At 48.3% G+C, this 14,399-nt stretch overlaps 1 protein-coding gene across 3 annotated transcripts in view; it reads right to left on the bottom strand.

The window, feature by feature from the left end:
* RUNX1 (RUNX family transcription factor 1) overlaps positions 1–13,723 on the bottom strand; it is a gene marked incomplete at both ends in the record, with an annotated part of 264,148 nt that extends 250,425 nt beyond the window's left edge. For all 3 annotated transcript variants that reach the window (XM_080695878.1, XM_080695879.1, XM_080695880.1), the window contains one exon: positions 13,666–13,723. In XM_080695878.1, coding sequence (XP_080552004.1) covers positions 13,666–13,723 — 58 coding nt within the window. The remainder of the gene's footprint in view (positions 1–13,665) is intronic.
* Between the last annotated feature and the right edge of the window lie 676 nt (positions 13,724–14,399).

Genomic DNA, 14,399 nt, shown 5'->3' with positions numbered 1-14,399 from the left:
GAGCCCGTGCAGAAAGGGAGGGAGATTTCTGCGACTCTGCAGCACTTGCTTGTGGAACCATCAGAGGAGACGTGCCTTTTACACAAACACAGATTGAAGAAAGAAAAAACAAAAAGGAAAGAGAAAACCTCAAACCCAGCTACTTGCTCGAAGGCTCGCAGTGACGTCAGAGGGCTGCTGGCAGGGACTTTTGAGATGACAGGTGTTTTTGGAGAAAGAGAGACCATTCTCTAGCCCACCAGCAAACCTGCCTGTCTCCCTTGTTAGGCAGCTGCCACTGTCATAGAGGGTCCCGTCTGCAGGAGGGGGCCGGGCCACTTCTTGCTGTCACAGCTAAGCCGACTGCTTCTGCATAGATTTATTATATCTTATTTTTATTTTATGTACTAGTAATTGAACCCAGGGCCCTTCTATCTCTGAAGTACAATCCCAGGCTTTTTAAAAAGTTCTTTTGTCCCCAAATGGGATCTTGCTAGGTTTCTGAGGTTGTCCTCGAACTTGTGATCCTTCTGTCTCAGCCTCCCAAGTACTGGGATTACAAGCCGGCACCCTCACACCCGGCCTGGGTAGAATTTTTATTTCCACCACAAGAGCAACTGCAGGTGAAATGCTTGGTGTCAGCCTTCCTGAAAGCACTGACCACGGTCAAGGTCAAGGTCAGGGTCAACCCTAGAAGCAATTGTCTCCTTGAGCTTTTCCTGAGAATTGCCTACCCTAATCCCCTGCTTGTAGAGTGCTGAGGCCCAGGAATAAAAGCAACTGACTGGTTGGAAGAAGACTTCGCAGTGGTCTCTCCCCCAGCAGAACAGGCAGGTCTGATGCTCTCCCAAGTTTGGGCACCGCTGGCTCAGAGGAGCAGGTGCCCCTGGGGGGCTGCACGGAAGCCATTTGAACGTGCTCCTCAGGAGGCAGCTCTTGGGGAAGGGGCTGTGGAGATGAACCAGGCAGAGAGGGGAGGCCTGGATATTAAGGTGGGAACCGAAAAATGTGTGGTCACCCCACTGCCTCAATTGTGACCTATCAGCCATGCCTTTAACTCTACAAATACTTTTTTTGTGTGATAATGGGGATGGAATTCAGGGGCTTTCTACCTCATGGCTATACTCCCAGACCTATTTTATTTGAAAACACAGACTCACTAAGTTGCTGAGGCTGGCTTCGAACCTGCACGATCCTCATGTCTCAGCCTCCCAAGTGCTAGGATTACAAGTGTGCGCCACCACGCCCGGCTCAAACAGATACTCTTAATGCCCACCAGACTCCTCTTCGGGCAGATGGCGGGCTGTGCCACAGGAGCACCTCCATTTAAACCGGGCCCCAGCCTGCGCCCAGGCAGGTCCACCCACTTCTACATGCCCCAGTTCCCTTGATGGAGCTACAGGACGGCGCGGTAGCCGCTCACAGGGCTGTGTGGATTTAATGTGGCGAGGCGCATTGTGCATGCCAGATTGATACCAGCCGTCACTCTGATGAGTTCTAATGTTTGTAAACTCAGCCGCCTGCCCGGGAGCATTGCAGTGCTCACGTCTACACTGGTGGTGAGAAGCAGCCCCCCATTTTTCTTCCTTGCAGGTACCTGATTGGAAATGGATATCGACGCCCTTCGGTGGCATTTCCCCTACTTGTCTTTCTCTGTGCCTCCAAAACTTCACACGTGTTACCTCAAACCTCCCCAACAACTGTGTACAGTGAAGGCCATTCCCCTCTCTACAAGTGAGAAAGCTGGGGCCCCGGGAGAGCTGGGAAATGGTTCAGATCCCTGTAGGTTTTAATGCTGGTGATGGGATAGAGACCTCCTGATTCTCAAGGCTCCCCAGCTCCCATCTCTGCTCAGGTCTGTCTTCTTCCTGGTCTCCCTCAAAGACAACTCACAGAAGAGGATCTAGTGGCCAGAAAAACACAGTTCCTTCTGGATCGACACCTTTGTGTGAAGGTATAAAGTTCTCTGAGAGAGGAGGCCAAGGCCTGTGGTGACCTTTGGAGGCCTCTGGGAATTTTTCTGATTCAAACTGGGTACCCAGGATCTACTAATAATGAAGCTCCTAGCCTCCAAAATCCTTTCCAGAATAGAAGTGCCCTCAAGACAGATACACTTTGCTTCTAGGCAATATTTAATTTATTGCTCATACTTTTTAAAAAATATGCTTTTTTTAAAAAAAAATTGGAAACAGGGTCTCACTAAGTTGCTGAGAGCCTCACTAAGTAGTTGAGGTGGCTTTGAACCTGTGCGATCCTCCTGTCTCAGCCTCCCAAGTGCTGGGGTTACAAGTGTGCGCCGCCACGCCCGGCTTAAAAATATGATTTTATTGTTGCATTGTGGTCTCACAACATAATGTAAGTTCAGAGTGATGAGGACATACCTATGCACGGAATTGGTCATGTCTTTTCAGCTCCTCTCCACTGAAGACAGAAAGAGGTTCTTTTGAGCGATTATAAAAATCACAAGGCCCACAAAAGACACCTGAAAGACCAGGAATCAAAGCTGGATAGATGGCAACATAAGAAAAGCACACCAGGCATGGTGGCGCGCGCTTGTAATCCCAGCATTCGTGAGGCAAAGACTGGAGGTTTGCGGCCAGCCTCAGCTACTTAGCGAGGCCCTTTGCAATTCAGTGAGACCCTGTTTCAAGAAATAAAAAGACTAAAAAATAGGGCTAGTGGTGTAGCTCAGAGGTACAATGCCCCTGGATTCCAGATTCCATCCCCAGCACTGAAAAAAAAAAAAAAATAGGGAAACCAGAGCTTTGCAAAATGTTAAGAAGTGCTTCTCTCTTTCTCTCTCTCCTCTTCTCTTCTTTCTCTCTTTTCTTTTTTTCTCTCCTCTCCTCTTCTCTTGCTCTCTCCTCTCTCTCCCTCTCCCCCCTCTCTCCTCTCTCTCTCTCTCCCTCTCCCCCCTCTCTCCTCTCTCTCTCTCTCCTCTCTTTCTGTCTCTCCTCTCTCTGTCTCTCCTCTCTCTCCTCTCTCTCTCTCCTCTCTCTGTCTCTCCTCTCTCTCTCCACTTTCTGTCTCTCCTCTCTCTGTCTCTCCTCTCTCTCTCCTCTCTCTGTCTTTCCTCTCTCTCCTCTCTCTCTCCTCTCTCTGTCTTTCCTCTCTCTCCTCTCTCTCCTCTCTCTCTCCTCTCTCTGTCTTTCCTCTCTCTCCTCTCTCTCTCCTCTCTCTGTCTTTCCTCTCTCTCTCCACTTTCTGTCTCTCCTCTCTCTGTCTCTCCTCTCTCTCTTCTCTCTCTCTCCTCTCTCTCCCCTCTCTCTCGTCTCTCTCTCTCCTATTCTTTTTCTCTTTTCTTCTTTTTTCTCTTCTCTCTCTCCTCTCTTTTCTTTTCTCTCTCTCTCTCTCTCTCTCTCTCTCTCTCTCTCTCTCTCTCTCGGCTGGGCCCTTCAAACCTTGACTTAGAATCAGAACCAACTGAACATGGGCTTCACATTCACAAAGAGCTGTCAGTCTTGGAATCAGAGAGCTCTGGGCGATCCCAACTCAGAAACTGAGATTTCTACTTTCAGTTTCCCCAAAATGCCCTATTTGAGGCCCCTTCAATATTTTGGGGAACTCACTGTTTAAAGAAAAGAACCAACCTAGACACCTGAGGAGCATGAAACGGGAGGGTAGTGTTGTATATATAATCAACAATTCCCTAAATGAACACCGATCCAGAAACACAAAAATGAAAGGCTTGTATTATTTCCTATTTCAAGGAAAAACCTGAATAAGGACTTTATTTCTTTTTTAAAAAAAAATTTAAAGGAGGCATTGACTTTCTCAGGGAGAGATATTTGCATCCAGACTCAGGAAGTAGACAGGGCCAGTAATTACAAAGCAAAAATACTGGTGACTTGTAGTAATACTAGGCAGGGATCAGTATTATATCTCCTAGACAGAGGGCTATTATCTGGTTATTATCTGGCTTTCATAAAAATACCTTGAGGTAAAATTAAAGAGAATCACTTAAAAGAAAGTTTCACACAAGTAGTTATGTAGAAGACTAGCCATGTAGCTCAATGGTAGAACTCTTTCTTAGCATGTGGGAAGAGTTGGGTTCAATCCCCAGTGCTGTGAAATTAAAAAAAAGAAAAAGAAAAAGAAAAAAATGAACAACAACAAGAACAAAATTTTGCAGAAAGAACTGTCTTTAAGCTGGAGGCGGTAGAGCACGTCTCCAACCCTAGTACTTCCTTGGGAATCTGAGGCAGGAGGATTGCAAGGTTGAGGCCAGACTCAGAAACTTAGCAAGACCTCCAGTAACCTGGTGAAGTCCTATTTCAAAACAAAAATATAAAAAAGGGCTATAGGTATAGGTTGGAGATAGAATCCCCCTAGTTCAATCCTCAGTACCCCTAAAAAAATTCTTTAAAAATAAAATTAAGAGTTGAGCATGGCGGCATGTGCTTGTAATCCCAGTACTTGGGAGGCTGAGACAGGAGGATCACAGATTTACAGCCAGCCTCAGCTACTTAGTGAGGCCCTGTTTCAAAGTAAAAAAAAAAAAAAAAAAAATAGGGCTGGGGTGTAGCTCAGAGGTAGAATGCTCCTGGGTTCAGTACCCAGACACCGCAAAAATTAAAAAAATAAATAAATAAATAGAAAAGTTTTAGGGTATTGGGTGATAGAGTTCTTAGAATTCAAGTGAGTAAGGACAAATAAAGACATGAGTTCCATCGACTTGAGAGATGTATCGACCCTTGGGCAGCCGCGGCGGCCCTCGATGCAGGGTACTGCTGGAGCAGAGACGGGGATGTCTGTTTTATTTTTATATATATTTTTATTAGTGCATTGCACTTATACATCATAATGGGGTAAAAAAAACTTATGTAGACGTAAATGCACACATCACCCAGCCAGCCCCCACCCAGTCCCCGCCTCCCTCCCTCCCATGCTTGGTATAGTGGTTGACTTTGGTATGAGTGACGGGGAGAGAATGGGGTGGGAACTGGGTAGGGGTTAATCGGTGATGTCTACGTGTATGTCCACACAAGTGTTTTACCCCAATATGATGTATGGATATAATGCACCAATAAAAAATTTAAAAGTAAATAAATAAATAAAATACCAAATGTTACTTATAAAATAAAATCAAATGCTAAAAAAATAAAGAGTTTCCCTCTCCCCACCTCCCATCCCTCATTTAGGTCACCCTATTTGCTCCTCTATAGGATCTCCATTTTCACCTGGAGTTCCTCCTATGACCCCTTTCACCCTAGCTTTCACATATTAGGGAAAGCATCCGATTCCTTACTTGATGCGACTTATTTCGCTGATGTCTGTTTTTGTTTGACTCACTAATATGGTGAGAAAGTCAAATGTGATTCTGGGCTTGGACACGGAAAATTCTGAAAATTGCTTGTTTCCCAGATCCCTGTCCCTCCCCATGCCCCTTTCTACTCTTTTGCCTGCAGTAAATGAAGAATAGATAACGCCCACCTGCCTTCATTTGCAACTTTCAAGAAAGACTGAGAAAACTTTTTTAAAAGAAAACTTTTAAGAAAAAAACTGAGAAAGAACTGAGAAAGAATACCCCTCCATGTCCTGACGGTGGCGGGCCCTTATATATGAATTGCATTGTATTTTCATATTATCCTACACACATCCTCCAGGACACTTGCAGTCACCTCTGGATTACCTAAAATATCCAAGGCCGTGCAAATGCTAAGTAAATACTTATACTCCGCTGTTTAGGGACTAATGAATAGAAGAAAAAGTCGGTACATACTCAGTGCAGAGACAACGTTTTTCGTTGAACATTTCTCATCTTTTTGTTATTGTTGTGGTTACTGGAGATTGAACCCAGGAGCATTCTACTTCTGAGCTACACTCCCGGCCCTTTTTACTTTTTAAATTTAGAAGCCAGATCTCACCAAGCTTCTGAGGGCCTTGCTAATTTCCTGAGGCTGGCCTCAAACCTGCCATCCTCCTGTCCCAGCCTCTCAAGCACTGGGATTACAGGTATGCACTATCTTTTTGGTTCTTAATTGGGGATCGGACCCAGTGGCGCTGTGCCACTACGTGTGTCTCTGCAGGCTGAAGAACTCACGGGTACAGAGGGACAAGCATGTTTTCAAAGCACTCTGGCAAAGAAAACAAATGATATACGTTATATCTGGGAGGCCCAGAGGCTCAGGACTTGGTTCTGACCCATGGCCCAAAGCCCAGGCCTCACAAGGACAAGGGGTGGTAGCCCCCCTCTCTTTCCTTCCTGGACAGACTTGGGGGCCATCTTGGTCCCCGCTCAGGACAGTGGCATCCACACCCAGGGGCATCCCACGTCCCTCTGTGCCAGCTCTGGGCAGCTGGCATCCGACTTCCTGTCCACACGCAGAGTGTGTGCAAGGCACTGCGGCCAGCGTTTCCTTCACATACAGGCAAATGCAATTCTTCCCTCTCTTTCTGTCTCTGTAATAAAATGCGTCATCACAGCGGCGTTTGGGATCGCAGTTCATTTCTCTGTCTCTGCTCAGAGCTCTGGCCATCTCTCAATGTTATCAGGAGAGGAAGAGGAAGCACATATGGGGATGGAGAGACTGATTAAGAAAGCTAAGAACGGGGCGTGGTGGCGCACGCTCCTAATCCCAGCGTTCCGGAGGCTGAGACCAGGAGGATCGCGGTTCGCAGACAGCCTCGGCTACTTAGTGAGGCCCTCTGCAACTCAGTGAGACTCTGGGTTCCATCCCCAGACCTGCAAACAACAGCAACAAAGGAAAGTCAAGAGAGGATGAGTGCGCAGCTTTCCCGCAATAAGGGCCGCCCGTACTACGTCCAAAGACTGCCTGAGCTTGCTTGCCTAGCATGTCAAAAGACCGAAAAATTTTCTTTTCTTTTCTTTTCTTTTCTTTTCTTTTCTTTTCTTTCCGTTCCTTTCCTTTCCTATACTGAGGATAGAACCCAGGGACATTCTACCTCTGAGCTACACCTCCAGCCCTATTTTTCTTTTGTTCTTTACTTCGAAGCAGGGTCTCACTGAGTTGCAAAGGGCCTCACTAAGGAGCTGAGGCTGTCTCTGAACTGGGATCCTCCTGTTTCAACCTCCCAAATGCTGGGATTACAAGTGTGTGCACCATGCCTGGCTTTTTTTTTTTTTTTAAATATACTAGAGATTGAATCCAGATGCAGTCTATCTCTGAGATATAACTCCAGCCCCCTTTTTGGTTTTTTTTATTAATTGATTTTGAAACAGGGTTTCACTAAGTTGCTGAGGGCCTCGATAGGTTGCTGAGGCTGGCCGCGAACTGCGATCCTCCTGTCTCCGCACCTCAAGGACTGGGATTACAAGTGTGCACCACCACATCTGATTGGGTGTGGGGTCTTGGGCCCTGTTTGTGCTCGGGAGTCTCCCTGCATGCTATTCTAGCGCTCTTTAATTATGTTTGTGGTCAGCAAAGATCTCAAAAGAAATGCTCCTTTCCCACTACCCAAGACCTTAAGAACTTCACAGTTCTTTCAGGGGGGAAGAGGCAAAGAAATATACCCTGCATTGGTTTCCCCTGACACTTCCTTTATGCAGCAAAAAATAAAAAATAAAAAATGGGGACTAAAGAAGGGGACAGGTGGAACAAAGGAGGAGGAACAGGGAGGCCAGAGAACAAGAGTTGCCAGATTTTTTGTCTACAGATATATTTGTGATATTGGGGATTGAACTCAGGGGCATCTGACCTCTGAGTTATACCCTCAGCCCTATTTTTTTTTTTAATTTTCACTAAGTTGAAGAGGGCCTGCCTCAGTAAGATGCTGAGTGCTGGCCTCGAACCTGCAATCCTCCTGTCTCAGCCTCCTAAGTCCTGGGATTACAAGTGAGGACCACCGTGCCCGGCTGTGTCTATAGATTTTAATGTATGTTTAGTCACCTGAGCCTCTTCTGTAAACTTTCTCTAAAGAATGAAAGTTGGGAGGAGGGAAGGAATGGAGAGAAAATATCAGAAAAATATGTTTCACTTATGAAATAGCAGGATGACATTTTCCTACCGAGACATGAAGTATTAAAAGAAATTACTTTATGTTGTTAAGCAAAAGAGATTTGTGACGCCTTTTATGGTTGAGCCGTCCAAAGCTTTCGAACGGGAACTTGGCGATGGGAGGGCAAGCGCGTGGAGAACATCATCTGTCCCTTTTGCAGAACTCAAACGAGACACAGACACATTTATTGACTCATCTAGGTCACTGGGAAGTTACCTGAGAAACTGAAAATGTGCATGAGTTTCCTGTGTGGCCTCCACGGCCGCCCCCAGCCAGAGCAGAAGCCAACACTCCCCATCTCCTTGGCCACTTCCTCCAGGGAGCCACCCTAATGTCCTCTGGGGTCCCTGAGACCTCCTTTGCCCGAGAGCAGACGGAAATCAGCCCACAAAGTCTATCTTAAATATTTAGCTGAGCATTTTCAATACCTCATCTTGGCCGCTTTCTCATCAGAGCCGGGCGAAACCCTTTCTCTGGCTGTTTAACTGAGTCTCTGCATGTAGCGGCCTTAACAACAGGGGCTGCTGCTGTCCTGGTCTTGCAGACGAGAGAAGTACTGTCTGCTAATTGGCTAAAGCCCAAAGAAAGGGCAAGAAAGACAAGGCCATCACAGTCCATCTGCGCATGCTCCACTTCAGATCTCCCGCCCACGACTTTTCTAATAATGCCTGCTGCTGAACACCTGGGTTCTTTCTGGCTGTCAGCACCCAGCACGTCCTGGTTTCTCCATGCAAATCTGCACAACTGCAGGGGCCACAAGCCCTCCACTGTCCCAGTAGCAGGCCGGGCTTGCTGGCCCAGGAAAAGGCTACGACCTCCTAAGCGCACCTCTCAGATCAGTTCCCACAGAGCAGAGGACCTTCTCAGCCCCTTCTCGCCTTTCAGACCCCGGGCCGGCTGCTGTTTCTGAACACGTCTCTGCTACTGGTAGTTTCCTGTCCTGCGCTGAGTGTGTGAACGGCTGCGGGGCCACAGGGGCCTGGCAGTGTGCTCTGGGGAGTGATCTGAAGTACAGGGGCCGCCCTGTGTGAGGGGGCGAGCTCAGGTGGCAGCTTCTTTGCTGTATGATCTTTTAAGACTTCAGTATCTCATCTGGGCATGCTGGCACACACCTGTAATCCCGGTACTTGGGAGGCCGACACATGAGGGTTTTAGGTTTAAGAACAGTCTCAGTAACAGAGTGATACTCTCAGCAATCTAGCAAGACCCTGTTCCAAAAAAAAAATATAAAATGAGGCTGGGGTGTAGCTCAGAGGTAGAATGGCCCTGGTTTCAATCTTCAGTACCACACACACTCACACACAACCAACCAAACGAAAAAAGCAAAGTTCTTGAAACTGTCATTTTCAAAAGTCTCTTAGTGTGCAGAGACTGAGTGGCAAAGGGCGTGACTTTAAAATTTAGATTTTTAAAAATCCCCCCTCTGTTTTCTTGTACTGTGTATTGATCCCAGGAGTACTGCACCTCTGAGCTATTCCTTAGCCCTTTTTGTTTTTTTATTTTGAAAGAGGGTCTCACTGGGTTGCTGAGAATCTTACTGAGTTTTTGAGACTGGCTGGCTTTGAACCTGCAATTTTTTTTTTTTTTTTTGTCTCAGCCCGCCAAATCCTGGGATTCTAGGCATGTGTTACCACACTCAGTTCCTTTTTACAATTTCAAAATAGGGGGGCAGTTTCAGATATGGAACTCTGTTTCACAAAGTGGAAATGAGGGTCTGCCGAATCCTTTAACAGCCAGGATGCCCAGGGCTTCAGCGTCCTGTGAGTCAGTGGGGTGAGATTTGCTGAGACCCCCCACACCCCGTTAGGGGCTTCCTTCATTTCCTACAAATTCTTCTGTCCTAACCCAGCTCCTCAGAATATGAGTGGGTTTAATGGTGAGATCCTTAGAGAGCCCATTGAAGTAGAAGGTCCACAATCTAATATACCTTGTTTCCTTATAAGTAAAGGCAGTCAGAGCCAGGCATGGTGGCACATGCTTGTAATCCCAGCATTTGGGAGGCTGAGACAGGAGGATCACAGTTTGCGGACAGCCTCAGCTACTTAGTGAGGCCCTTTGCAACTCAGTGAGACCCTGTTTCAAAATAAAGCATAAAAGAATAGAGCTGGGGGTAGAGCTTGCAGATAGAATGTCCCTGGGTTCCATCCCCAGTATCCTAAAAATCAAAAATTAAAAAACCAAGAAGATGCATTAAGGGACACACGCACACACACACACACACACACACGCACACACACACACACACACACACGCACGCATGCACACACACGCACACACACACGCGCAACACGCACACGCACACACGCGCGCACACACGCGCGCGCACACACGCGTGCACACACACGCACGCACATGCACGCGCACGCACACACACACACACACACACACACACACACTGGGGAGGACAGCCATCCTCATGCCAAGGAGAAAGGCCTCAGGAGAAACCAGCTCTACCGCCACCTCCATCTTGGAGTTCCGGTCTCCATAACTTCAAGCAAACAAACTTCTGCAGTTGAAGCCGCCGGCCTGTGGCATCTTGTTACGGTAGCCTGCGCTGACTAACAGATTTCCCACGGTGGCCAATACCATAGGCGGTTGGATCCACGCCTTGCTGTGAACTGGAAGTCTTTGGTGGAGACCGAGGTAAGTGTCTCCATATCTTAAGTGTAACTGTAGATGTGAAATATATACATTGAGAACAGTGTCGAACTGACGTGTACTGAAAAGTCCCCTGCAAACGCCCCATCCTGTGCACTGCGATTCCCTTTGAACGATCCTTCGGGTGGTACAGAGAAGACAGCATCGCGCCCGTGTGGCTGAGATTTTTACCTGTGGTTCTAGGAACTCAGAGCTACCTCAGTGCGCGGGCTTTGCACAGACCACTAAGCCACTTCTAAGAACACGAGTACCTGAGGCAGTTTGCAAAAACGGGTGTGTGCCAGGGGAGATTTTCACCTCCCCATCCATCGCGCTTCCTTTGGCCCATCCATCAGCTCTTTTGAGGGGCTTAGAGTCGGGCTTCTGCAAGAATTCTGGGTCACCACGCATGCGTGATAATTCCAAGTAATCTCAATCGCACCTTATCTTGCCTGCGCAACCCAGGGGAGAACCTGGTGTGGTGTGATAGAAAGGGAGCCGTGCTCTCTGTGGTAGACCACAGTCCCTCCCCGTGCAGGCTTCTGCGACGTGGGCCTGGCGCTCACTAGGAAGAGAGCTATGGTTCGCTGGCTTCCGCGTCTCTCTTCTCCCCCATTTCACACGGATATCTGCCTGTAAATGAGTTACGAGCTTTCTGCTGTGAGAATTGTCTTGGACTGATAATGTACCATCCCAGGAAGAAAACACAAGATGCAGTATCCTGCTCTGGGTGGTGGCTGAAGGGAACACCCACCACCAGTTGCAAGCAGGAGGGGTGACCGCATGGAGCAGTGCGAGTGCGTGTGCGTGCGTGTGTGTGCGCGTGTGTGTATACAGAGATGTTTCTAGCATCATGCACTAAGGCGATATCCAAGCGGCACCAAAAGTAAGAAAGTAAGAGTGCTCGCCGCCTCCTGGGCTCTGCTTGCTGAGTGGTATGGACAGCCCGAGCTGAACAATTAACACCCACACGTGGATGGGCCAGTGGAGGAAATGGAATCAACCAGAAAGCGGCCAGGATTTTACTTGACCCTCTGAAATTCAACCTCCATATTATATCATTGCATTAAAAAATCTGAAAGGCCCGGAGTTCCTTTGGCCAAGAGGAAGGAGCAAGACCTTTGGCCAAGAGGCAGGAGTGTGATGACATTTAGCCTTTCTGCCTCTTGGCCTGAGTTAGAGTCCTGTTGTGAAAGCTAGCTGGCTCCGGCTTCTAAACCGGGGCAGGTCGCATGACCGTCCAGTGGACACAGACGCTGCGGGCTTCGAGGGGACCCGGCTCCTTTTATCTGCTGGTGTCTGCAGAGGTCACTGCGTGCCCTAATTATCTCTGCTGTTGGGCCAGTAAAGGCAGCTCCCCGAGCCAGCAGCACTGCAGGCTGAAAGGCAACCTACTGCCCCACCGAATGTTCAGAAAGTTTCCCGAATCTGTTAAATTTAGGAAACGATAAACGTTCAGAGCGGGTACTGGAAGCCGAATAAGGGCAGGAAGATCTCTGCGGAGGAAATGTAACGGCAGAGCGCTTCACAGCTCTCTAGCCGGGGCCGGTGTCTCCGCCGAGTCCAGAGCCCGACGCGGCCACATGTGTGACTCACACACGTCCCCGTGATTCAACTGCATACGATTTCCTCCGCTGCCAGGAAAGGAACACTTGAAAACCCTTTAATTTGAAGCTTGGAATCGGTTAATGACTTGCCTTCTTCCCCTTCTCCCCGAATCCTTCCCCATCGCCCCCCACTCCCCCCCCACACGCGCACACACACACACACACACACACACACACACACACACACACACATCTTTGTCGAGTTTTCAGTTTCAGGGACCCGGAAGCACAGATGCTCCTGGCTGCCTTCACGCTAGCATTTGTTGTGACTAAGGGGCTGGCGAGCCGTCCGCATTCCCCCCCACCGCACCCTCGGCCGTATGAATAAATCACCAGTCACAGACACTGTTTGGGTGTGCATGAGTTGGTTGCCAGAAAAATTAATTATTCCCCGGTCCCATCCCACCCCAGCCCCGCTCTGCCAAACCATCAAGCCACACTCTGTGAACACTGGTCAAAGTGTGTGCCCCTGCCCTCTGCAGGGCTTCCCTGACATTTTCTTGTCATTATTTTTGTTTGCTTAAGCACAGCCCTCATTAACCACTAAAGATACACAAAATGCACTTGCACACACAGACACCCAATCGCGGCTCGACCCCGGCTTTGCACATTTTGAGAGCAAGACACTGGTCGCAAAAAAAAAAAAAAAAAAAAAAAAAAAAAAAATTAAAAAATTGCAGACGGTTTTCTGTCCACTGGCTGTGCCCGTTCATCCGCGTGCAATCGCATGATTTCAGCTGCAAGAGCGTCTGACTTAGGAGATGTCTTCATTAGTCTTTTTGAGAGAGACCTCGAGGGAGAAAACTGGCTGGCTTCCTCTCTTTCAAAGGCGCTGGTCGCCTCTGTGCAATTGAAGCCACAATAGAAAACGGCACAGCTCCATCCTGGCGACTGTAATCTGAATAAGGCTACCGGCTTCTCTGCTCTGCTTTTTTGGAGACCAGACGGCTGAGTTGCCACTCGGGCTCTGGTGGAAGGTGGATCTGGAAGCCTCCTCTCCCTCCACACACCAGCTCCAGCCCCGCTGGCGGGCTCAGGGCTCAGCACACAGTACACATGCCTGCTAAGCCCTGGGGCGGGCTGCAATCTGGCCCACACAGCAAGTTAAGGCCGACTCGGAGGTAGTCATCTCAGATCAGGGATACCCAAATAAAATCCAGGGCGCCTTCTGCGAGCTTCCTGATCTCCCAGACTTTGACCAAGAGCAGCACAACTTCTCTGCACTGGACACAACTCTCACCCACCGGCCGAACCCTTCAACAGCTTAACTAAGCATTTATTAAAACGTTTCTGAAGAGCTGCCATCCGATGAATAAGTAACCCAATAGCCTTGTAATCACACGCCTCCGTTTGAATTCCTCCCACCAAACAGACAGGGAACCTGCAGGCACGGAGGCGTCTCTGCCCGGAGGTTCACTGGGCTGCCATTTCGTTAGACCACAGCCAAGCAAAAGCAGATATTAAAAGACCAGCATGTACTCACCTCTCACGAAGCACTGTGGGTACGAAGGAAATGACTCAAATATGCTGTCTGAAGCCATCGCTTCCTTCTGAAAAACGCACCCTCTTCTCAAGGCGGGGGGGATTCAGAGATCTACCTTAAGAGCAAAATACCAAGAAAGGTCACTGTTGGAACCTCACCTTGCGCCACGGCTCCCTGCATCTTTATGTTTTTCTCCCCCTCCACACCACTGGGACTCCCCGAGCCCTCTAAAAATGCATCTTCGCGGAAACAAATATTCAAATTGTTAAAGATTAGAAGAAAAAAAAAAAAACGCAGCGGCGGTGGCGACGGCGGGCGGCTGTGGGTGCTCACCACTTTGCAAAGGCCTGTGGTTTGCATTCAGTGTGATTCGCCCTGCCTGCTGACCACTATGTCGGGCTCAGACTTCTGACACTGCCAGCCTACCCAACTTGTGGTTCTGTGGTTGTTTATGAGACCCAAAGAAGTTTTCACACAACCCAAATTACAAATTTAACTGTTCCCCTTTCTGCAGCCCATCTTAATTGGCCCTTGCCAATCATGTGACTTCAGTGATGTCAAGTTTTCTTTCTCTCTCTCTCTTTTTTTTAACTTTCTGAGCAATGCCCTTCCTTCCCTCCCTCCACCTGCCCCCACCACATACCCCAAGCCCTGTAAGAAAATAGTCCAGTAGAGTTTGCAAGCAAGGAAATGTTAAAAAAAAAAAAAATAGGTGACTCAGTCTCTTATTCTGT

This window comes from Muscardinus avellanarius (genome assembly GCF_963383645.1).
Source record: "Muscardinus avellanarius genome assembly, chromosome: 5".
Taxonomy (NCBI): Eukaryota; Metazoa; Chordata; class Mammalia; order Rodentia; family Gliridae; genus Muscardinus; species Muscardinus avellanarius.
The sequence above is the reverse complement of the archived record's forward strand: the minus strand, read 5'-3'. Positions and strand labels throughout refer to the sequence as shown.